General features: G+C 37.5%; 2 protein-coding genes and 1 long non-coding RNA gene across 7 annotated transcripts in view; 2 read left to right on the top strand and 1 right to left on the bottom strand.

Moving 5' to 3' along the window:
• washc5 (WASH complex subunit 5) overlaps window positions 1-4,025 on the top strand; it is a 45,494-nt gene extending 41,469 nt beyond the window's left edge. For all 3 annotated transcript variants that reach the window (XM_088326058.1, XM_088326059.1, XM_088326060.1), the window contains exons 27-29: window positions 2,527-2,680; window positions 3,558-3,645; window positions 3,734-4,025. In XM_088326058.1, coding sequence (XP_088182184.1) covers window positions 2,527-2,680; window positions 3,558-3,645; window positions 3,734-3,790 — 299 coding nt within the window. In that variant the 3' untranslated portion in view covers window positions 3,791-4,025. The remainder of the gene's footprint in view (window positions 1-2,526; window positions 2,681-3,557; window positions 3,646-3,733) is intronic.
• A 626-nt stretch (window positions 4,026-4,651) lies between these two features.
• Window positions 4,652-15,469, bottom strand: LOC148371525 (uncharacterized). The gene is made up of 3 exons (XR_015849470.1): window positions 15,399-15,469; window positions 11,703-11,854; window positions 4,652-5,009 (listed from the first exon to the last, which is right to left on the bottom strand). It is a non-coding gene; the product is annotated as an uncharacterized LOC148371525 (long non-coding RNA).
• On the top strand, window positions 8,919-22,185 carry nsmce2 (NSE2 SUMO ligase component of SMC5/6 complex). 3 transcript variants are annotated; one of them, XR_015849468.1, is made up of 7 exons: window positions 8,919-9,255; window positions 12,461-12,570; window positions 13,377-13,530; window positions 15,730-15,815; window positions 19,656-19,762; window positions 19,898-19,958; window positions 20,040-21,724. XR_015849468.1 is itself a non-coding variant. In XM_088326057.1 (6 exons), exons 1-6 carry the CDS (start codon window positions 9,135-9,137, stop codon window positions 19,905-19,907), a joined length of 588 nt encoding a protein of 195 aa, XP_088182183.1. In that variant the 5' UTR covers window positions 8,919-9,134; the 3' UTR covers window positions 19,908-21,724. The 3 variants fall into 3 exon arrangements, 2 of the variants coding, with proteins under 2 accessions (XP_088182183.1, XP_088182182.1); XM_088326057.1 differs by having other exon boundaries at window positions 19,898-21,724; XM_088326056.1 differs by lacking the exons at window positions 19,898-19,958; window positions 20,040-21,724 and adding an exon at window positions 21,731-22,185 and having other exon boundaries at window positions 8,931-9,255.
• Window positions 22,186-24,057: the final 1,872 nt, after the last annotated feature.

The following is a 24,057-nucleotide window of genomic DNA, read 5'->3' as shown; positions in this document are numbered from 1 at the left end:
AACAATATTAAAAATAATAGGAAAAACATCTGTAACAAATAAAGGAAATACAGATATCCCTTGGTTTTCACGGTTAATAGGGACCAGAACCACCCGCAAAAAGTTAAAATCTGTGAAGTAGTGTCGCACCTTAAAAAAACACCAAAGGGTTAAACTTACCTCGAGATGACGTCATTACCAACTGAGAGTTTACGACTGTCACAAAATAACAATCGTAGATTTAGAAATAATGACACATATTTGCATTTGAATGAACGTTTTTGGTCATTATACAAAAGTAAAAACAAAAGTGGAACAAAATGGGAGAGCTTGTCCTTTCAGTGTAGAAAGCAATTTAGAAAGCGGCCGGCTAGCTCCTCGCTAGAATCGGGTGTCCTCCGATGGAGACAGATCTCCTCGATGATTAAAAATTAAACTGTCCCGAATTTAGTGATTTCCCTCAAGTCTTAGCTCCAAGTCACCTGTTTCATGGATAATGGACATAGTCTTGGCAAGATACAGCGTCCGCAGAGGTGACTTCGGAGAGTAATTAGCCTAGCCGTTTGCTGTAGGCCAGACCGGCACCACCGCTCTTTCTTTCTCCCAGACGCCGCCCAAGTCGCTTCTAGAACATGACTGAAGAGATCTTTTCTTCCTCATGCCATGAAGCTCTTTAACTCTACCCGGCAGAGTAAAAGCCCACAGTAAACCACACCACCTACATTGCATATTACCGAATCTTATTGCAATATGTATTCTGTGTAGCACTATTTAGTTATTCTATATAACATGCTACAGTGGACATTTGTTTATTGTATTCTTTTTGCTTTATTATTGTATTGTTCTCAGCTCAGGGATGCTGCTGGAAATGCACCCTCTGGTGATCAGCAGTTCTTTGCGTACTTCAAACTTTCCTCAGAGTTCGAATTAATCTATGAATTTCTTTCCAATGTAATGAGCCGCTTGAAGCTAGCAGACCCTATGCTTGCTAGTTTGTTTTATTTTTTGGGGGGGGTTTGATTTGTACCGTATTTTCCGCACTATAAGGCGCACCTAAAAGCCTTTATTTTTTTCAAAAGCTGACCATGCGCCTTATAATACAGTGCGCCTTATTTATGGATCAATTTTAAAATTGCAAAGTTTTCCAACTAACTTGCAGCCGCCGACTAGATTTTCCCTCTAACGCCAAGTAGTACGCGGTGTATGCTGGGATTTATTTACCGGCGTTTCATTGGCTAACCAATGTGTCAATCATCATTTGAAACGATCACTATTGGCTAAAGTTATTCGGAGGTCAAGGGGAGGATCATTTTTATCATTTACAGGCTGGCATTGGCTTAAACGGAAAACAAAGGCTGCAATTGGCCGAAAAAGATGAATGTGTATAGCATGTGGCTGACGGCATAGAGAAAGCATTTTTTTCTATTCTGTATTTGTAAATATTGTATTCTCCTGGATTTACTACCCTCACGGATATAAGAGGACATTGCCTGCACATTATTATGAACACAACGACTTCGGTGAGCTACTCCGGGTTTTATATTGTCCCTGTATCTTGTTTCAGACTGAACTCGATGTTTCTGTGATAAGCAGTGCAGATAATGGATGGAATGGAGTGTCTATTTTTAAATTAAACTCAATTCCAAGTGTTTATTGTCATATGCACAGTAAAGTTGCGAGCGAAAAAGAAAATAGATACTAAGGAATGGTTAGCATTTCTTGAATCCCTAGACTTTAACCTTCTGAATGATGGAACGATGCATTTGAGTGACATCGTACGGACACCGCATCCGCACGTGTTCCCGACACGTATTTGCGTCTTTGCAAGCTTTTAGAATGTTAAGGGGGTAATAAGTTGGACTGAACTATCTGACTGTTTTGTCCACGTTCCCATTGTAGCACCTTATAATCCGGTGCGTCTTATGTATGTCAAAAATAGGACCAAAAACTATTTTTTGGGGGTGCGCCCTATAACCCGGTGCGCCTTATAGTGCGGAAAATACGGTACTTGAAAGAAACACACCCTTTTTTTACTTTGACCATTTTCATGCTACGCTAACCAAACACAAGCACGATCATGACACCTCAAACAATGCACCTTTTAAAAAACGAAACATGTGAGTGGAAAAATCTAACAAAATCTCTGAAAAAGCAGAAACTCATTCTAGGTTACGTTCAAGAAGCATCCACTGTCTTTTAAGCTTCTGTTAAAAAGTGGTCCATCCTCTTTGCACCCCTCATTCTGCATTTCAATTTAAGTTAAATACTTCTCTACTGGATTGCAAAAAAATGATTGATCAAATCAGCTAATTTGTTGCAACTTATAGGCACTGAGTTTGGAGCTCTGCCTAACTCATCAGCAAGGAGATAGCATCTATATCAAACTCGACCAAGCCACAACGTTCATTTTATATTATGGGGGGAACATTGTCTTGAGGGCTGCAGATGGCCCGCTGACCGCAAATTTAAGACGCGTGTTTTACAATTTTTTTATTGGTTTATTTTTACAGTTTACTAAATGTGAACATTATGTTGAAATTCTAACAGGGATGACATGCAAAAAATCCACTGACCCAGTCGACTGGCCTCCCTTAGTGCTTGGCCTACTCACACTTCTGAAGCAATTTCACTCAAGATACACACACCAATTCTTGGCTCTGATTGGTCAGTTCATCCGCTCTATCATGGAACAGTGTACAAGGTAACAATCACACAAAAGCTCCTTTACAGGGTTCCCCCATGATGTTACCATTCAGATTTAAGACTTTTTAAGACCTTTTCAAGACCCCCAATGAAATTTAAGACCAATCTCTCACCTATTCAGGAATACAGACGAGTTGTGACAAACTTCGGCGCCCCACAGCGGGGACTTTAAAACCCCGCCTCGTGCCAAAGGAGCGGATAAGGTATTGCGTAACCAGCGGCTGAGGTTTTGTTTACGCTGGTGGCCGGAACACGCTGGAACCGAGGGGGGACTGGACCCCGACCCGGCCTGGACTGACTAAGAGTAGGACTGAGGCAGGCGTGAGCAAGTTTGCATGGGGGATGGGACCCAGGTGCCGAGGCGACTCGCGAGCTTCCGCCGTCAATAGGACGGGACCGAGAACAGAGCCCTGGGGACCGCCGCAGAATGCATTGCCTCGGAAGGACGCGGTGACTACACGGAGGAACAAAACCCCGTGGCAGCAACAACCCGGCTGCACCAGCGCGCCTGGATTTTCCTACCAATGCATTACATTTATCGGCCAGAGATAGATAAATTCAGAAGAAATTACAAATTTACAACACAACCTTTCATACTTTTGTTAGTTTACTTATTCTACAGTTATTGGCTTAATCACTCAGATATGGCAGGGAAAAATTGATACATTTCAGAGCTACATTTAAGACTTCTAGACAACATTTTCAATGCCTTAATTTGCTGTTATCAAATGTAAGACTTTTTCAAGTTTTTAAGACCTTGGTGGAACCCTGCATTTCTTGAATAATTGAATTGTGTTTTTGTTTTTGAAGTGAACGTAAAATTAGCCAGTATCTTCACAAATGCTCATTTCAGTCTCTGTTCTGTCCAATTTAAGTCAGAAGATCCCTGACATGCCCTCTGATGTGGTGGGAGCACTGATGTTCTTGGAAGACTACGTGAAGTATACGAAATTGTCACGTAAAGTGAGTTACTCTGATTTTGAAAATGAACCTTTTATTTGAGGTGATTTTGTTGTAACTGTGTCCCTTTTTTTATTTCTGTGTTTTCAAGGTGGCTGAGGCCCATGTCCCCAGTTTTATTTTTGATGAATTCAGAACTATAATGTGAAATCTGAAAAAGCAGCCTTCCAGAAAGTGCCTTTTTGCGGAAGGGGTAAGGTAGTTATTATGATTTTCTCACACACAAAAAAATCTGAAGGGCAACTGTCAAGACTTGGAAAGCAATGATGAGAAAGCATACTGTTGTTTTCGTTTTACGTTGTTAGAAAATACTTTTTAATAAAACCATGAGCTTCTACAAATAATGTGCGATTTTTATTGATGAATAAAAATTCTCAACATGTTTCTTGCTTGGGTTCATGATCTCCTACGCCTCTAATCCAGGGGTCTCCAACTTTTTTCATTTCAAAAGCTACTTTTTGTTACTAATTAGTGCAAAGAGCACCCAGTTTGGTATGCATTTCGAATATAGCAACTTAGCTGGATGGCTTGCTAAATAGCTAAAAATGTAGCTGGATTGCTAGAAGGGTAAACAAGTAAAAAACTAAAAGGGAGCTAAATAGCTAGCTAGGAGTAGCTAAAAGAGTAAAAAGCCATCTAAATAGTCAGATAGAAAGCTATAAATTAAAATAGCTAGATAGCTAGCTAGAAAGGATGTCAGAATTTAGCTTGATAACTCGCAATAAAAGATAAAATGTTACCTAGATAGCATGCAAAAAAAGCAAAAAGCTAGCTAGCTGGCTCGCTAACTCACTAAAAAAGGCAGGACGATGGCTACCTCCAAAGCTAAAAAGGTAGCCACATAGCTAGCTAAAAAAATGTACATTTGTTGTATTTCCTGTAAAATGAATCCAATCAATAAAGGAAAAAAATACATTTGTTTAATTCATGAATAGATTCTAATTCTATTTTTTAATTAATTGCTTAAAAATAATTATCAATACTTAGGTAGAGATTTTTGTCCATGAAGCCCAACAACTGGAATTTTTTTTACATTTCTAAAATATTAACTTGTTATTACTATGTTTTTATTATGTTATAACCAGGTTAATTATTAAAAATAGGATTAAATAGACCCAGTCAACCAATAAAGAAATTGTTTTACTGAAAAATCACAATGAGCCAGCACTGGGGAGCTTTTTTCAGAACAGGTCTTTGGGCACCTCAACTGTCCTTAGGGGGCATATAATATATATATATATAATGTGTGTACTCTGGGCTTTCCTGCGCATCTTTGACTCCTAGCTGATTCAAGCAGACAGGAAACCCACAGAGGTGAATAGATGTAGTTGTATGATACCTGACTTTATCCTCATCAACTTGGCATTCTGAAACAGAAAGGGCAAATGATGTGGGGGATTGCGCTGTTGTTACAATGCACTATTCTTCATTACATAATTATTATAACTTAGGCCAGATTTTCTAAGCACTACGTTTTAAGTACTTTTTTTCTGCATATACATCCTGATCATCTTTATCTTTTTTTCCCTTCAAAGTCTTCATAGTACATGTTCTACCCTGGAGAGCCATGTCTCTTCTCGTTGCATACAAAGTTTCACAACGTTGATATCAATGACAATAAATACAATTCTTTTTCTATGAAATGTGTATTAGTGCAAGGATTAGGTATCAATCATGAACATTCATTACAGGCGATGTAAAAAACGAAGGTGGCGTTTCCCAGTGATAAATTGTAATGGGAAGAACTTTATGCAACTAAATATGTTAGTGTTGGCGTGGACATTCCGTGTCTCGCTGCCACTTCAACTCCTGGGACCAGACCGGTTGATCAGGATAGCGTTCTCCCACCTGGAGGAGGACAGGCCTTGGTTCTCCTGGAGACAATAGAACCAGACAAAGCCAGACTCCATGCGGCCACAAACTAGATGAGCAGGCCCTGACTCCATGCGGCGACAGTCTGGAAGAAGGTCCTTTTCAATTTTTCCAACAAGATGCCTTTTGTTCCAGTGAGGTCAATCAATAAAAGAAAGTGCACCAACTTGTTTTGGTGGAGGGGCAAATAATCTCTCATTTCTGACCAGCTATGAAAGTAATTCCTGATCATTTAAATGAGTTGATTATCTTAAAACCGTGTTTACTGTTCAGTATTTAAATTTTTGCACCCGACTTTCTCCCCCCTCCCCCTTTGCTAACTCTGCGATGGTTTGTGAGTACAATGTGCCTATTCTTTTGTTTAACTAAATTTCCTTGACATGTTAAATAAAACATTTTGTTAGAATCAAACTGATTACATTATTTATTTGTGTGTCTCTACTATTTTCCTTCTGGACTGATCAATCATTATCCATATCAATGAACTGAAAAATCGATAATTTAAAGCTAAAATTAAAATATGTTTAGAGTATTGCTTCCTTATTTGGTAAATGCTATTGAAATGAACCGTGAGCACTAGTTGCTGGCCGAATCGGTAACCTCCGAATTAGATTGGGAAGCAAATAAATATAATTAAGAGCAATTTTCTCTAGAAAGTTCTTAGAAAGTGCCGCATTTCACACCACAGAAAAAGACAGTTTGTTTACACATGTTGAGCATGGCCAAACGCAGAGGAGAATATATGAAATGTGAATGTATTATCTTGGAGACAAAATCACTGAGGTAAAGTGTTTTGGATTTCAATGAAATGCAGTTAACTGTGCAATATAAGGAATACTGTTTTATTACTCAAATTCGTTTTGGTTTTTCTGGTCTTTTAAATTTGTCATATACTGATAGTTTCTAACCACGTGAACAACATTCTGGCAACCCTAGTTGTGACGTCCTTGCTGGTTGCGTCCAGGTTAGGGGTCTCCAACCTTTTTTAAGCTGAGAGATACTTTTTGTTACTAATGAGCGAATTTCCAAAATGGCAAATTTGCTGAATGACTTTTTAAAAAGATAAAGAGGTAGCTTAATAGTTATCTTGAAAGAAAACTAGTCGGAAACTGTAGTAGTATAATGATAATAATGATAATTTCCTTGTATTGTCATTCTGTGTAACAACGTACACAGAACGAAATGTCGATTGCACCTGACCCGTTGTAGCGAGCCGATGCAGCCGCAGCCAACAGAGGGCGCCGCCGACCACTTTTTAAGTCTTAGGAATGACTCGGCCGGGGCGCGAACCACCGACCTCCCAGTCTCAAAGCGGGCGCCTTACCATCTAGGCTACTGAGCTGGTACAGCTAGTTAAAAGAGTAAACAGCCATCTAACAAGTGGGATAGAAAGCTAAAAACAAAGCTAGATAGCTAGCTAGAAAGGAGCTCTAAATTTAGCTTGATAACGAGCAAAAAAAGTTACAATGTTAGCTAGATAGAATACAATGCTAAATAGCTTGCTGAATAGCTAAAAGGGTAGTTTGATAGTTAGCAAGAAAGCTAAATGGGTAAAAAATAAAAGGGAGCCAGATAGCTAGGTAAAATGGTCAACAGAACGCTAAAATTGAGGCTATATTGCTAGCTAAAAAAGGAGCCCAAAATTTATCTTGATAACTAGCAAAAAGAAAAAAGTACAATGTTAGCTAGATAGCATGCAAAAAAAAAGAAAAATCTAGCAAGATAAGCTTGCTAAATAGCTGAAAAGGTAGCTTGATTGTTAGCTAGTTTTTGCTGGTCTATTTAATATGTTGATAGTTTCTAATGTAGAAAGATAAAGAGGTAAAAAAAACTAAAAACCCATAAATTGAAAATTAGTTTGTTGTATTTCCTGTAAAAATCTGTTTAAGAAATCAATGAAAAAGGAATGAAGCCACTGATAATTTTCAAATTTCGAAAAACTCGAAAAGCATGTGTGTGATTAAAAAGTGCAGGTAACTTATTTAAGGGAAGCCCGTTCAGGTGTAGACTGATACATTAGCTCTTATCATAACAGTAATTTGTCAATCATGCGTGTGTTTTTTTGATTGGGAGAGAGCATATAAAGCATGCTAATGTGGAGGGCTCAGTGATTAGCTAAGTTAATTTAAGTGTCTCAACAGCGAACTTAAATTGTTTAATGAGCCTTTTTTTAAGGATTGTTTCGTGATTTATAACCAAAACAGGGTCTGCTGGTGTGACACCCTGACTGTAAACTGTAGTTAAAATTGTATCCTATATATTCTGGTCCTCTAGAAAAGAAGAATTGTCTGTAGAATTCTAATTGTACTAAAAATGACAAGAAGGCATTCTTTAAAAGACAATGGACTCTGTAAAAGATATCTGAAACTATCAAAAGGCAGCACATATGAACAAAATCTCACTGTGATGGGGACCGGCCCAAGCCTTCATGGGGCCCTAAGCAAAATGAAATTTGGGGCCCCCTATTACATGTTAATTTGTATACCAACTAGAACTCATTCCATGTTCTATTCCAGGGGTGGGCAACTATTTGGTGTCGGGGGCAGCATGTGACATGTTATACTTCTTTTAAAGAAATTTGTTTCATCAAATTAGTTTTGAAACGACCACAATCAGAGCAAAATAGTAAATCTGTTCCCGTTTTTAAGCACTTCATTTGTTATATATACTTTTGAAGTATTACTGTAGGGGGTTTTCTTTGTATTTCTGAAGTCAGATTTTTATTAAGTTTTGTAGTTTTACTTTTGTACTATTGTTGTAGTATTTCAGAAGTAATTGTATGTCGTATTTCCACAGTAGAACTTTTCTTAGTATTTCTGTAATGCTATTGTTGTATTTTGAAAGTATTTTTGTTGTTGTATATCTGTAGTATTTTTTTAGTTTGTTGTATTATTACAGTAATTTTTTGATTATAGAATTTTGTATTATTATTATTATTATTATTTTTACTATTTTTAGTTGTATTTTGTAGTATTTCCATATGAGAATGTTTGTTCGATATCTGCAGTATTTCTTTAGTATTTCTGTAGTACAGTGTTACTGAAGTTTTATTTTTATAGTATTTTGTTATACTTCAATATGATAATTTTTCTAGTATCGCTATGGATGTAATTTGTATTATATTTGTTGTAAACCTCTTGTAGTAGTATTCCTGTAGTAATATTTCTCCAGTAGTTTTTTTATATTATAGTATTATGTATTTGTATTTTTTAGTACAACAGTAGAAGTATAATTGATGTATTTCCAAATCAGTATTTTAGTAGTATTTTTGTAGATTTTTTTTTTATAGTAATTCCATAGTGCAACAAAAAAATACAAAATAATAGCACAAACGATACATATTTTTTAAAAGCTAATCGTGAAACTCATACCCCTGAGACCTATGTGGAAACAGCAGAGAGGCGGTAATCCACCAAAGTGACAGATGCCAACCGCAGTTCAACTCAAAGAAGAAGAAGTCTAAGCAGCCGAAGAAGAATACAAATAAGAATACTTTAACTTGAAAAGAAACCCCATCCAGAAGTAGAACATTTTGACGTATTTGTTTGGTGTTTCGTGCCTAAATGTCTACTGCCAAATAATTTCATTCGTTATAAGTCTTATTTTGTAGCGCCCCCAGTATGTCTCAAAGTCTGAGCGCTGTGCGGAGTGCTCTGTCCAACTTAAAGGCATGTCAGGCCGACCTCGTCACGGGAATGGACATCGCCACCTCGGTCGTTTTGGATATCATGGAGGAGCAGGGTAACATGCATATATTTCGTCTGTGTTTGAGGTTTCCGCTTTAAGTCACGTCAGGTTTATGTGTATATTAAAGCCTTTCGTCAGAACAAGTCTCAATGGGCTTTACAGACAACAGCAGGGGTCTTCAAAGTATTAAGTCAGGTCATGTTTATTTGTATAGCCCTTAATGACAAGTCTTAAAGAGCCGGCCCACGCAAACGCTAGGGGGCCCACAAGAGTGGTTCACTTTTTTGGCGCCAACATTGTCCTTGTTGTCACTATGTGTTTCCACTTAAAAATACTTGTACAGAAATACAACAAAACTATATATGACAAATACTGCTTAGAAACAGGGATCTATTATATTATTTTGCTACAGATATACAGCAAACATTCTTGTATGGAAGTACTACTAAATACAACAGAGAGAGTACAATAATACAAAAAAAAATACTACAGTAATGCTACAAAAATACCATCATCATAGAACTATTGTAATAATACGAAAATATGACAGATATACAACAATGAAATCTACTTTCGAAATACAACAAAAGTACTACAGAAATACTAAAAAATACTACTATGGAAATGCTACATCCATATTACTTCAGAAATACTACAAAAATAGTAAAAAAAACAACAAAAAAAACAAAAGGGCAAAAGATGTGGGGGATTGCGCTGTTGTTACAATGCACAATTCTTCATTACATAATTATAGGTTAGGCCAGCTTTTCCTAAGCACTACGTTTTAAGTACTTTTTTCTGCATATACATCCTGATAATCTTTTTTCTTTTTTTCTCTTCAAAGTCTTCATGGTACATGTTCTACCATGGGGAGCCGTGTCTCAGTAAATACAGTAACATTTCAACAAAATCCGACTTTAGAAATACTGGAAAAAACTACAGTAATACTTCAAAAGTAAATAACAAATTAAGTTGTGTAAAACGGGGACTAAATATACTAGTTTTCTGTAATTGTGGTCGTTTCAAAACCAATTTGATGAAACAAATCTATTTCAAAAGAAGTATAACATGTCACATGCGGCCCCTGACTCCAAATAGTTGCCCACTCCTGGAGTAGAACATGGAATGAGTTCTACTAGGTATAGAAATTATCAAGTAATAGGGGGCCCCAAATCTAATTTTGCTCGGGGCACCATGAAGGTTCCTTCTATTGACTACTTTTAAAAACACAATAACAAAAGGGAAAAAGAGAGCAATGACAATATAAAATGTTTACCTGCTGATGATGTTAAATGCCCACTAAGCCCCCAAATATAAACCAAGACAAAAATACCTTGATTAATATTTGAATCTTCTCCTGGGAGCAAATCTTGGAAATTAAGGTGAGAAAAAACATTTTTGTTTCTGTGTGTTCCAATTCGGAATACTCAATGTTGGTAGCACTGGCAGTGATCTTTTCAGTTTGGGAAAACCTTCAGGGTGTTACCTTTCAAAAGAGACCAAAACCGTCCATATTCTCCAAAAGGTTCAGGAACAGAATTCAATTTTAGACGAATTTTACAGGAATCTTAAGGGGCTTTATATGGTTTAAAGGAGATAGTAAAGCAGAAATAAATTGCATACTGCAAATAGCAACAAAGTGCTGCCTGCAGGCACCAGGGTGCCACCTAAGGACATTTGAGGTGCCCGTGGACCTGATCTAAAAATAGGTTACCAGTGCTGGGTCAATGTGATTTTCTAGTAAAATTGTTCTTTTTTGTTGGTTGACTGAGTCCATCGAACCCCTATTTTTAAGAATTAACCTGGTAATAACAGAGTAACAACATAGTAATAACATAAGTTGTTAGATTAGAAATTGATATTAATAAATTCCTGTACATGAGTTTTATGGACAAAAAACAATTAAAAGTATTGATAATTATTTTTAAGCAATTTATTTAGATATGTTAGATTATTAAAATAGGTCACTAAGTATTTATCTTTATAATAAACCTTTGTAATAAATGTCTTCAACTGCATTGCTTCTCTCTAGCTCTATTTTTATCAAAGTTCGAACTCCGAATAATCAGTCTGGTTCTGGAAAAGAACATGCGGCGAGACATTGGAACGTTCTTCGCCTTTAGAGAGTAGAATGCGAATCTATTTGGACAATTCATCACATCACATAAATCATTTATTCATCTTTTTTTTATTTATCTTACAGGAACACCGCAAACTGAATTTAAATGTATCAATTTTATAAAGTAGATGAGCAAAAAATGTGCAGTTTTTTTAGCACCTATTTGGCAACCTTTTTCACTTTGTAGCTAGCTATCTTCCGACCTTTTCAGCTATTTAGCAAGCTAACTTTGTACATTTATTTGCATGTTATCAAGCTAAAATTTAACTTTTTGGTTAATCATAAACTAAATTTTTGGATCCTTTCTACCTTTGACAATATATGTGTATTACTTGTTATTGAAACATCCGTTGCAGCCTGGTCATCCTGAAAGGGGGATTACCTCATGTGCAGTCCCTTCTCAAGGTTTCTTCATTTACCCCATGTTGAGGTTTTGTGTTTTTCCCTGCCCTCATATAGGTTTTAGATCAGGGGATGGTGTAATAATAGTCTGTAGTTTGCAATAATCTGTGCTCTGTGCAGCCCTTTGAGACTCTGTGAAAACGGGTTATACAAAACAAACATGACTTGACTATCTTTGTTTTTAGCTTTCTTGCAAGCTATTTAGATGACTTATTACTTTTTTAGTTAGCTGTCTAGCTCCCTATTAGTTTTTTACTTGTTTACCTTTCTATCTTACTATCAAATTTATTTGTATCTATTTAGTAAGCTATCTAGCTAGCTTTTCACATTTCTTGCTAGTTGTCGAGCTAAATTTTGGGCTCTTTATAGCTAGCTATCTAGCTTTGTTTTTGGCCTTTTGTCCATCAAGTTAGGTGGCTTTCTACCCCTTTAGCTAGCTATCTGGTTCTCCTTCAGCTTTTTTACCCGTTTACCTTTCTAGCTTACTATCAAGCTACTTTCATAAGCTATTTCGCAAGCAATCTAGGTGAGTTGCTATTTAAGAAATTCATATCAAAATGGGTGCCCTTTGCACTAACAAAATGTAGCTCTCAGCTTCACAATGGTTGGAGACCACTGGCCTAATCAATGCTCTGAGTATTCTGCGCCGAACTCTTGACTTATCTGGTGCACGGCATCATTGGCTGCCTAAAATATTTTGTATGTCCTTTTGATTAAAAACATTTTTGTTATGCATAGGAGCGGAAATGCCTGCCATCGGAGAGATTGAGACCCTCATGTTGGATTGTGCCAAACTGGACCGAGAAATAGATTGCTTTGTCGACACCGTACATGAAGCCACAGCTGAGGTAATATTGTTTATTCACAAAAGTGACACAGATATTTGGCAAAGTTAAAGTTCGTACTGGTGCTTGAAATCCTTGGAAATGCTTGACTTTTAGGTGATGTGCTCGAGAATGTTTGAAATTGTTGCCATTGCGATGTTTCTTGGCAGTCTGACTCTATTGACAACGCAATAGACGAAGAAAACAAAATTTATTTTTGGGAAAGAAAAAAACTGTAAATGACGCTGGCAACGCTTGCTCTGTTGGCTTGCTATTATAGCGTTGTCATGTGAAGGGTCACCTCCCCCTAGTGGTTGCAGGCAAGAGGACAGCTCTACTTAGAAAAACAGCTCTTCTGGCTCAGCTCCCTAACGGCTCCTCTGTTTGGTTTGGTTTTTAAGGTATATTGTCAACAATAATAAAATATCATGCACCATTTTTTTTTTAAATTGGGAATTTTGTATGTTTTCCTTCCTTGTAAACAAGTGTGGTGTAGCCAAGCTGCGTGTGCATTGTTGAGGGAGAAGGACAGAGTTTTTGTGAGATTATAGCAGCCCATTGACACAAAAAGATCGTACATCATAGAACGGAAGAGCTCAAAATAGCACAGATTATGTGCTAGCAGCAAGATAGCGACTTCATTTTCGTCTTCAAAGTAAAAAAAAACCTGAAAAATGTCTTTTGATCAGCACTGGATTTCTTCCTTTGAAGGTGCTGTAAATCTCGAAAATTTGCCTTGAAAGTGCTTGAATTTGGCAATGAATAAGGTCCACGAACCCTGATATACAGCACGATTGGTGAAGGTGAACTAGTGCATTCGTTTTCCACAGGTGACTGAAGAGCAAAAAGAGGATTTGTTTGCCATCTCTTCCAGAGTGAAGGAGACCTTCACAGAAAGACTTGGCCAACTTTCAGACACTGACCTACAGACTCACCAGAAAATAATTGCGCTTAAGGAAGCCATCAGGGGCTGTTGCAACGAAGGTACTAAACGGCTAACAGTGTTCTTATGGATGCTTGAAACATTTGAAAATGCTTGAATTTTAATGTTGTGTTTTCAAGGATTAAAAAAGTGCTTGAATTTTGGGTGAAGTGTTCGTAAATGCTTGAAATTGTTCACAACAAGTCGTCTTAAAAATGACTGCAACACTGCTCTCCGGTGGCTTGGCTTTGCCATCGCATTTCTTCTTCCCCTGTGATTCATGGCAGATGCCATTAGTTTGTATAGCTTTATCTTATGAAGCGTCATTGCCACCTATGGGTCACGGCCAATTGGACAGGTGCATGCTACACCTAAACAAGGCACTATGAAATGTGTATTGGTGCAAGGATTACGTATCAATTATGGACATTTGTTATGCGCTATGCAAAAAATTAAGGTAGTGTTTCCCAGCAGTAAATTGTAACGGGGAGCATTTCCTGCAACTGAAAATGTAAGCTACATATTACAGTAATTATACCCTACCATTTTAACACCTTTTATGGGCAGAGATCAGTCTAAAAAATGATCATACATATTGTTCCGATCCACAAATATGTTTTCTCAAGATCCAAAAATCATATGTCTTGGCAACTGCATAAAAATTGACCGTTATACGTTTTGTAAAGCCCATACTGATACTAATTATTCGATAAACGATTTTTGGAGCTGATATTTATTTGCTGCAAAAGCTTAAAAATTGGCGTAACAAAATTTGAATCGTGCAAAAAAAACATGTTAGAAATTAAGATAAAACTTTAATAGCCCTCTGAAACCTTTGACATTAAATAAATAAGAATTTCAACATAACTAATATCTAACTCATTTTCACATGACTAATAAGGGTGGTATTCCTCAGTCATCTCCCAATGCCACACAACACAAAAGGTTTGAAGCGTGTCTTACTTCGCAACCAGTAGAAAGAGAGATCAGATTTTAAATTCTATTTAATATTTTGTTTACATGGAGAAATTCCTTAAAACCAGGATCTCATTCACAATGGTGCTCTGGTTACAGCGATCAATGAACAGCTACGAACTTTAAACATGTATTACAATATTGCCACTATAGTATGCTATATGAAGCCTACTTGTGTGCGTCTCGATTAATGACCGTAATATGAATAGAATGCATACATTATGGATTATTGCAAGATTTGTATTATTTTGAAGATTGATTAGTATATCCATTTGTCAGCGCTGGGTTGTAACGAGTTACATTTACTTATTTTGTACTTCTAGGTCTACTTATAAAACACTATAATTTTTATTTTTACTTGAGTATGTTTGTAAAGAAGAAACTACTATTACGCCCCAACATTAGGCTATGTTGAACCTGTTACTCAAATCTCCATGTAGTACGGGTCTGTCTCCGCCTTATAGATGTGTTCTTTTATTTAGATTTTAATCCACAGTGTTCACCTAAGCAAACTGAGTACACACAGAAAGCTTAATTGATACTCTTATTAAAAAATGCCCAAATCATAGCCTTTGCTGCCCCATTGCGGGTAACACAAGCAACACTTGGACAAGCTGGGCCTGATTTGTGTGAGTGAGGCCCACCCAACCATTTTCTGTGTTTGCCACACCATCTTTCAAGTCTGATTGAAGCCTTGCAACCTCATCCAGTAATGACAAAAAAACATGCACAATCATACAGCACTTGAATTTACCTTGATTATTTTAATCTGTTTTTAAATTTAACGTAATTAATTGTTGATTGGATGGACTTTAATGATTCGAAGATCAAATGAACTGTTTTTTTATTTTTAAAGGACGTTGCTACAGTTACTTAGTAGTTGAGCAGTTTCTACACCGAGCACTATTTTACTTTTAGGCAAGTAACAATTCGGATAACTACTTTTTACACTTACTTGAGTCCTTTATTCTGAAGAAGCAGTACTTTTACCTGAATAACATTTTGGCTCCTGTACCCAACTCTGCTCTTTTTGTTGTTGTACTCTGAGTCCAGTGGGGAGATTTGTTACAAAGTAAATGGCAGCATCACAAAGAACATCGAGCCTCTGTAGTAAAACATTACCTGTAGCTCTATTGATTACATCACCGTACTCACACGTTATTTTAAATACTTGTCTTTTGTCACATACTTATTTACATGTAGAATTACATTTTAACTTATTTAATCACTGACAGTTTTGGTTGGTCTAAAATTGGATAAATAAGTTGGTGTGGGTTGTTTTTCAGCAATCCAGGAGTCTGGAAACATAAATATGGACGAGGAAGTTACTGTGACACAGACCCAAGTCAACTTCATCTGTCCTTTGACCCAGGTACAATCCTTGTTTCACGCCTTAATAGAAAATGCAGATTTTAGCAAATTCCCTGCTAACCATACAATTTCTTTTCAAGATTATTCAAAAAGTTTTTTTGTTGTTTTTTTTTTTTGCCGAGCTTGACATGTTCCATCTTGTTTGGAATCACAGTAAATCATGACATCAGGCAGACGAATTCAACTAAAATTGAACAATCGATTTGTTTTATCACGTGATTCTCTAGCCACCAAGTATGTTGAATAAATGGAAATAAATGTGCACACAATGCTGTTGTGACGCTGAGAATTGTAGTCCAACTTTGGCCAGGCAGAGGACGCTAAGACTGTTTTTTCTTAATTTTTTTTGTTCAACTTTTTCTTTTATCAAACATTGCTCAGTTACAAACAAAATTGGCATGAATTTTTCATCTTTCTAGTGTTTGACTGTTTCACAATGAAAAAATAAAAACTATATAATGACATTTAACTCTACATACAGAGCAGATTCATAAGCATATTATATATCATTTTCCTAAAAGAAATGGTAATCATATTAAAAGATTTAACCGTGCTGCAGGCGAAGGCATCAATGTCACGTTTCCATTGCGGTTGACGCCAGATGTGTGCCAATGTGCGGGCTTTCATTGCTGTTTAAGCCTTCGGTCTAAAATCTGGGGCGGCTTGTGTAAAGACAAAATTGAGTTTACTTTAACCCGAGCGCTGCGTAGTCCATATGTTTACCGAAACTGCTCCAGATATTTTTCCCAAAGGGGATTTATAGAGCTCATACACTTTTTGTTTAACGATTTTGATCCCAATTTAAAGATCAGTCAATTGACTTTTGAAAAACAAACTGATCAACTACTTTTAATTCAATGGATTAATCTCCAACCACAATGTTTGTGACTAGACGGTATTTGTTTTATATCTCCAGAAAACAATAGGGTGTTGGCAACTTTGATTCTATGTTGTCATAGCAACAGTACAGGGTTTGCACAGGTGTTTGAAATCCTTGAAAATGCTTGAATTTTATGTCATGTTATTCAAGTTCAGGAAAAATGCTTGAATTTTGTGTGAGGTGCTTGAAAATGCTTAAAATTCACAGACATATGTTTCTTGGTAATCTGACTCGACAGACCACGCTATAAGAAATATAGATTAATTGGCTTCAATATGACGCTGTTGCATTGCTTTGTTTGGCGTTGTCAAGTGAAGCGTCATCGCCTCCTTCAGGTGCATTAGGAAAAGTGCGTCAGCACGCGAATTTTTTCAAACCGGACGGATCTAGATAGATAGATAGATAGATAGATAGATACTTTGTTCATCCCCGAAGGGAAATTCACATTTCCAGCAGCATCCCTGAGCTGAGAACAATCGAGAACAATCGAAAATAACACGGGAGCTGCTGGAGTGGCTGCCATTCTATTGACACTATCAAAGATGTTACATAACAAAATTGTGAATATGCTTGATTGCTGTTAAGATTGTCGAGAAGGGTTGTTAAAACCTCACATTGTTTGTGAAATGAAATGATCTGCATTTACAGGACTGTCTCAGAAAATTAGAATATTGTGATAAAGTTCTTTATTTTCTGTAATGCAATTAAAAAAACAAAAATGTCATACATTCTGGATTCATTACACATCAACTGAACTATTTCAAGCCTTTTATTTTTTTTTAATATTGCTGAATTTGGCTTACAGCTTAAGAAAACTCAAAAATCCCATCTCAAAATATTAGAATATCATGAAAAAGTATACAAGTAGGCTATTCAACTAATCACCTGAATCATCTAATTAACTCGAAACACCTTGCGAGGGTTTCCTGAGCCTTAAAAACACTCAGCTTGGTTCAGTAAACTAAATCACAAGTATGGGGAAGACTGCTGATCTGACTGCTGTCCAGAGGACCATCATTGATACCCTCCATCAGGAGGGTAAGACACAAAAAGACATTTCTCAAAGAGCAGGCTGTTCACAGAGTGCAGTTTCAAAGCATATCCACAAAAAGTCTGTTGGAAGGGAAAAATGTGGCCGGAAACGCTGCACAACCAAGAGAGATGACCGCAGCCTTAACAAAATTGTGAAGAAGAGCCGCTTCCAGAATTTGGGGGAGCTTCAAAGACAGTGGGCTGAAGCTGGAATCCAGGTATCAAAAGCCACAGTTCACAGACGTGTCCGGGAAATGGGCTACAATAGCCGTATTCCCATGGTCAAGCCACTTCTGAACTCAAGACAACGGAAGAAGCGTCTGACTTGGGCTATGGAGAAGAAGCACTGGACAGTGGTCCAAAGTCCTCTTTTCAGACGAAAGCAAGTTTTGCATTTCATTTGGAAGTCAAGGCGCCAGAGTCTGGAGAAAGGCTGGAGAAGAGCAAAATCCAAGTTGCTTGAAATCCAGTGTGAAGTTCCCACAGTCAGCAATGGTTTGGGGAGCCATGTCAGCTGCTGGTGTTGGTCCACTGTGTTTCATCAAGTCCAGAGTAAATGCAACTGTGTACCAAGAGATTTTAGAGCACTACATGCTTCCATCTGCTGAAAAGCTCTATGGAGATGAGTATTTCATTTTCCAGCATGATCTGGCACCTGCCCACAGTGTCAAAACCACCAGTAACTGGTGCACTGACCATGGCATCACTGTCCTTGATTGGCCTGCTAATTCCCCTGACCTGAACCCCATTGAGAATTTGTGGGGTATAGTTAAGAAGAAGATGAAAGACACCAGACTTACAAATGCAAATGAGCTGAAGGCCGCTATCGAAGCATCCTGGGCATCAATAACACCTCAGCAATGCCACAGGCTGATTGCCTCCATGCCACGCCGGATTGATGCAGTAATCCGTGCAAAAGGATTCCCAACCAAGTACTGAGTGCATAAATGGACATTTTCAAATGTTTGATTTAGTTTTGCTGTTATAAAATTATTTTTTTACTTGGTCTGAGGAAGTATTCTAATATTTTGAGATAGGATTTTTGAGTTTTTTTCAGCTGTAAGCCAAAATCAGCTATATTAAAATAATAAAAGGCTTGAAATAGTTCAGTTGATGTGTAATGAATCCAGAATGTATGACATTTTTGTTTTTTTAATTGCATTACAGAAAATAAAGAACTTTATCACAATATTCTAATTTTCTGAGACAGTCCTCTATATAGCGCTTTTCAAGTCAATGACTTCCCAAAGCGCTTTACATTGTGCTTGACATTTCCCAATAGCGGCTGTGATTTGTGCAGCCATGTAAGGCGCTAACCTGCTTATTGGGGTTCAGTGTCTTACCCAAGGACACTTCGGCATGTAACACGGACAAGCCGGGATTCGAACTGGGATCCCTTAATCCTAAAACAATCGCTCTACCTCCTGAGCTACTGCCGCCCCAGCTCTTAAAATCTGCTGACAGCAATGCAGAAAAAGCTGAAGCGAAAAGCAGCCCATACTTCCTTTCAAAATAAACGGGCTCAGAAAAGCAGCTCAAGATCAACAGAAAGATCTTGAGGCTTTTGAGAAAAATTTGACAGAAAAGATGTAGGAACTGAAAGATGCACATTAGAGTCCTACACAATTTGGCCTTTGGTCAACAGTTTGGTTGATAAATAATGTTATCAGGAGAGTGTGTGAAATGATTTTACATTATGCAATTTACAAGGAGAAATCTGGCATGAATCAATCAATAGTGCTGTACTTTCACGTCATCCCAAATAACCAAGATTTTTGATACAATCTGAACCAAAGACTAATGAAATGAAAAGATGTATGAACCCTGAACAAAATCCAGCATTGTGCTAAATCTTGAACAGTTCCTCGCCTATTAATTCTACCCACCCGCTTTACCTTACGTCATTGTCTATGCATTTACATCATTCAGGAAGACATGATAAGCCCGATGAAGAATAAGAAGTGCAACCATCACTATGATGAGAAACCCATCAAATTACTCATCGCAACAAGGCACAAGCAGAACAAGAAGTGCTGGTAAGACCATTGAACATTTCATGTTTTTATTTTCTTTCCAATATTATTCCTGTCAGTTTGAAAAGGACTGTTTGTGGTGTGGCGGTCTGATGGCATTTTTGCGAGACTACTCATTTTGTCCTTGTGCTACAACAGTGGTTCTTAACCCTGGGGTAGGGGTCTTAAAGCCAATTGAGCCATTGAAGCTAGAATCCGGGTGAGGGTGTACCACAAAAGCAGCGCTGATAAAAACAATTCACTGTTCTTAAAGGGATAGTGTTTTATATTTGTCCACCAGACGTGTAGTAAAACCAAAAATGGAGACTGACCGTGAGAAGAAAGCACCCTTTTTCTTTCCATTTTAACCGAACCTTTCTCTCTGAAAGACCAAAAGAAGGATTACCATTTTTTGGTAAATGGGTAAGAAGAAATAAGAAATGTTAAGAAAAAGAAAACAAAACAAAAAAGCAATTCTCTCTCTTTTTTTCCCTTTATTTATTTTGTGTTATTTCTTTTTCTACTTTTTTTGTCCTTTTTACTCATTTCTTTTTCATTTTTTTTCTTGTTTTGTCCTTTTTTCTTTTCCTTTTTTCTTTTTTTTTTCTATTTTTGTTTTATTTTCGGTCCCTTTATTTCTTAAATTTTACTTTTTGTCCTTTTTTAAATTTTTCTCTTTTCTCCTTTTTCTTTTATTTATTTATTGATTTTGTTTTTTTTTCTTATTTCTCTTTTCAGAAGCAATAAGGTGTGTTTTGGTCACTTTGAGTCGCCCTATTTTGTCTTCTTCTGTTGTTCTTATAGCATTTGTTTTCGGTGGCATGACAGAACGCAGTGACATCTAGAGGGAAAATATAACACACTCCCCCTTTAACTTTCTTTTTAAGGCGGGGGCCTCAAACCATTACCCTGGGGGCCGCAATTGGCCCCCTGGCAGCAAGTTTGAGAACACTGTCCTAGGGGTTTGATCGGGCAATCTGAGGGGTTAAGTGGAAGCCTCTGCTGCGGAAATAAAGACACAATGGCTTATGCCCACAACCGATGACACACCCCGCTTTGCTGCAGATGATCATGTGATATTGCTTAGCCAATCAGTGCATTCGGAATCTAGCTGGCTCAGGAGTGATTCGTCATAATACAGTGAGAGTAAAAAAATGTTTTATCCCTTGCTTATTTTGTTGGTTTGCCCACTAAAGGCATGATGATACTATACTTTAAATTATAGATGTATTGTAACAAGAGAGACAAACTATTAAAAACAATATCAAGAAAATAACTTTAATTTCATTGAGGGAAATAAGTATTTGATCCTCTAGTATAGGGGTCTCCAACCTTTTTAAAACGTGAAGCTATGTTTTGTTACTAATTAGCGTGATGCATTTCGAAAATGGAAACTTAGCGAGATGGCTTGCTAAAAAGCTAAGAAGGTAGCTTGATAGTTAGTTGGAAAGCTAAACGGGTAAAAATATTAAAAAAGAGCTAGATTGCTAGCTAAAAGGAGTTAAAAAAACAACAACTAATAAGCCAGATGAAAAGCTAAAAAGGCTAAATGGCTAGCTGCAAACAAGGCCAACATTTAGCTAACTATTATAACTATTTGATGGAGCTCATGTCAGTTATAGAAGCCCTTTGAAACAAAAAGATCATAAATCATAGAAACAGCTCACAATCGAACAAAGTATGTGCTAGCAGAAAGATAGCGACTTTATTTTAGTCATTAAAATCAACAACAGTTAAAAAAAGCTTCTTTCCATTGGCACTGGATTTCTTCCTTTGAAAGTACTGAACATTTGAAACGTTTGCCTTGAAAGTGCTTGAAAAGTGATTGAATTTGATTTTTTTTAACAACATATTTTTTATGATACTATAGTAGGGGTTCAATGTATCCGTGTCCTGGGTCGTTCCCGGGGCTCCAACAGGGTTAAGAACCACTTTACCAGAATGATTTACTCTTTTGTGTTTGCTACTAAGAACCACTTGTGTGTCCTTCAGCTGCCCCGTGGTGGGTTGCGAAAACAAAGACGTGAACGAGACGGACCTCATCCGTGATCACGCTCTGAAGAGACAGATCATGAACGAGAAGAAATGGAAAAGGCGCAAATAGACATTCAAAACGTACAAAACTCTCTCTTATCGTCTACTTTCCTCTTTCTCAAACGACACCTTTGTTTTCAATTCACTCAATAGCAGGTCTTTTAATTTTTACATTTGCATTGAAGCTTTGACAAGAAACAATGGATGTGTTACGCCTCATTAAAATATATAAAATGCAGTACATATTTGGCACATACCTGTCAACATGTATTATTATCTGTAATCGAAACAAGGGTGGTAATCATGTTTTTGTTTTGGATAGATGTGTGTGTGTGTGTGTGTGTGTTGTTTCCATTGGAGTATATTTGTAGTATCTCAGCAGAAATGTTAATAAAGTATTTCCATATTTTGTATTATTTTTTGTAGTGTTTCGGTAGCCGCATTTCTCTAGTGATATTTGTGTATTATAGTATTACCGTAAATTCCGGACTATAGAGCGCACCTGATTATAAGCCGCACCCACCACATTTTAAGAGGAAAACCGATTTTGTACTTACACAAGCCGCACCTGTATATAAGCCGCATGCGCCCACATTAAAAAAATGTAACGCAATCACAAAATTAACCCAGACCCGACTAAGTCCCGCGATTGTAACTGAATATCCTTCATTAAAGTACACAGTCCAAAAATCACAGCCGGCCAAATGAACGGAAAATGATACTGGTACTTAAGGTTTGATGCAGACCGGCAGAGTCCGTGTCCACAAACACTCACCTTTACCGGTCCCCACTTCCCGTCAGCCCGCGTTTGTTATGCCCCTTTTTTTTAATTCGCCCGTCCAAAACATATCAGAATAAGTGTCCAAAATAAATACATTAAAAAAATATACAGTTGCAAATACATAATATACATGGTTACACATATTTACAAAGAAAGACGGTACACCGAGAGAGTTTTCAAAGCTTTAATAATAATAATCTAACTTTCATCCCAAGCAGTGCCTGTGACAGGGCAGTTAATGGTAGCAACTCGCTCGCAACACAGTAAACGGGTCTGTTAAAAAAACATACCGTACTTGTAAAAATCACTAAACCGTCCTCATTTTCCTCCTTACAACTGAAACAATCAAAGTCGTCTTTCTCAGTGTCGGAAAGAAACTTGCGTCATACAGACGTCGTCCCACGCTCCCATCCACTCCTGATTCTGTGCCCTCCTCTCTGTGACGCAGCAGACCGGCTTTTCGGAAGTCGGTGGTGGTGGTGGATTTTTTGATGCTGCCCTACGCTGTCAGGACCCACTGGCAGACTTGCGAAAAAGTTGCCTTTCGCATGCGGCTAGTTTTTGTGAAGTTGCAGTCTTCTTCGGCGCATATATTCCACCGGTCTAAATCTTAGCTTTTGTACTCGAGCGCCGCTGGCGGGCGTTAGAAGAATTACATAAATTGGCCGCATCACTGAATAAGCCGCAGGGTTGAAAGTTTGGGGGAAAAGTAGCGGCTTATAGTCCGGAATTTACAGTACTAGTATTTTTGTGCGGCCTGGCAGCTGAATGGTTAGCACGTCCGCGGTACAGTTCTGACGTCATAAGTTCAAATCCAGCTACCAGCCTCCCTGTGTGGATTTTGCATGTTCTCCCCTTGCCTGCGTCGGTTTCCTCCCACATTCCAAAAACATGCATGTCAGGTTAATTGGCAGGTCCAAATTGTCCCTAGGTTGTTAATGAGCGAGCGAGTGAGTTGTCCGTCTCTTTGTGCCCTGCGACTGGCTGGCAACCAGATCAGGGTGTCCCCTGGCCACTGCCTGAAAACAGCCGAGATGGGCTCCAGCACCCCCACGACCCTACTGAGAAGCGGTGCAGATAATGGATGGACATTATTTTTATATTATTTTCATGGTTTTCTTTTCAGAACAAAGGCAAAATAATATTACGTCCCTGTTTTTAGGCACTTAAATTGATATTTAGTTTTAGAGCAAATTTGTTGGGATTTTGTAGTATTTCTGTGGTCGTATTTGTCTTTTCAGAATGAAAGCAAAAATAGGTCCCTGTTTTTATGCACGAAATTTGATATTTAGTTTTGGAGTTTTTATTATTTTGCTTTCATTCGGAAAAGGAAAAAAATAGTATAGAAATACTACAAAAATCCTCATAGAAAAATACTACAGAAATATTGCAAAAATACTAAAAAAAAATATATATATATATATATGACAAAAACAACACAATGTGAATGCTCCAAAAATATATATAAAAATATTACTAAAATACTGATTTGGAAATACATCAA

Source organism: Urocampus carinirostris, chromosome 2 (genome assembly GCF_059441175.1).
Source record: "Urocampus carinirostris isolate Australia breed hairy pipefish chromosome 2, RoL_Ucar_1.0, whole genome shotgun sequence".
NCBI lineage: Eukaryota > Metazoa > Chordata > Actinopteri > Syngnathiformes > Syngnathidae > Urocampus > Urocampus carinirostris.
This window is presented reverse-complemented; position numbering and strand designations above follow the sequence as displayed.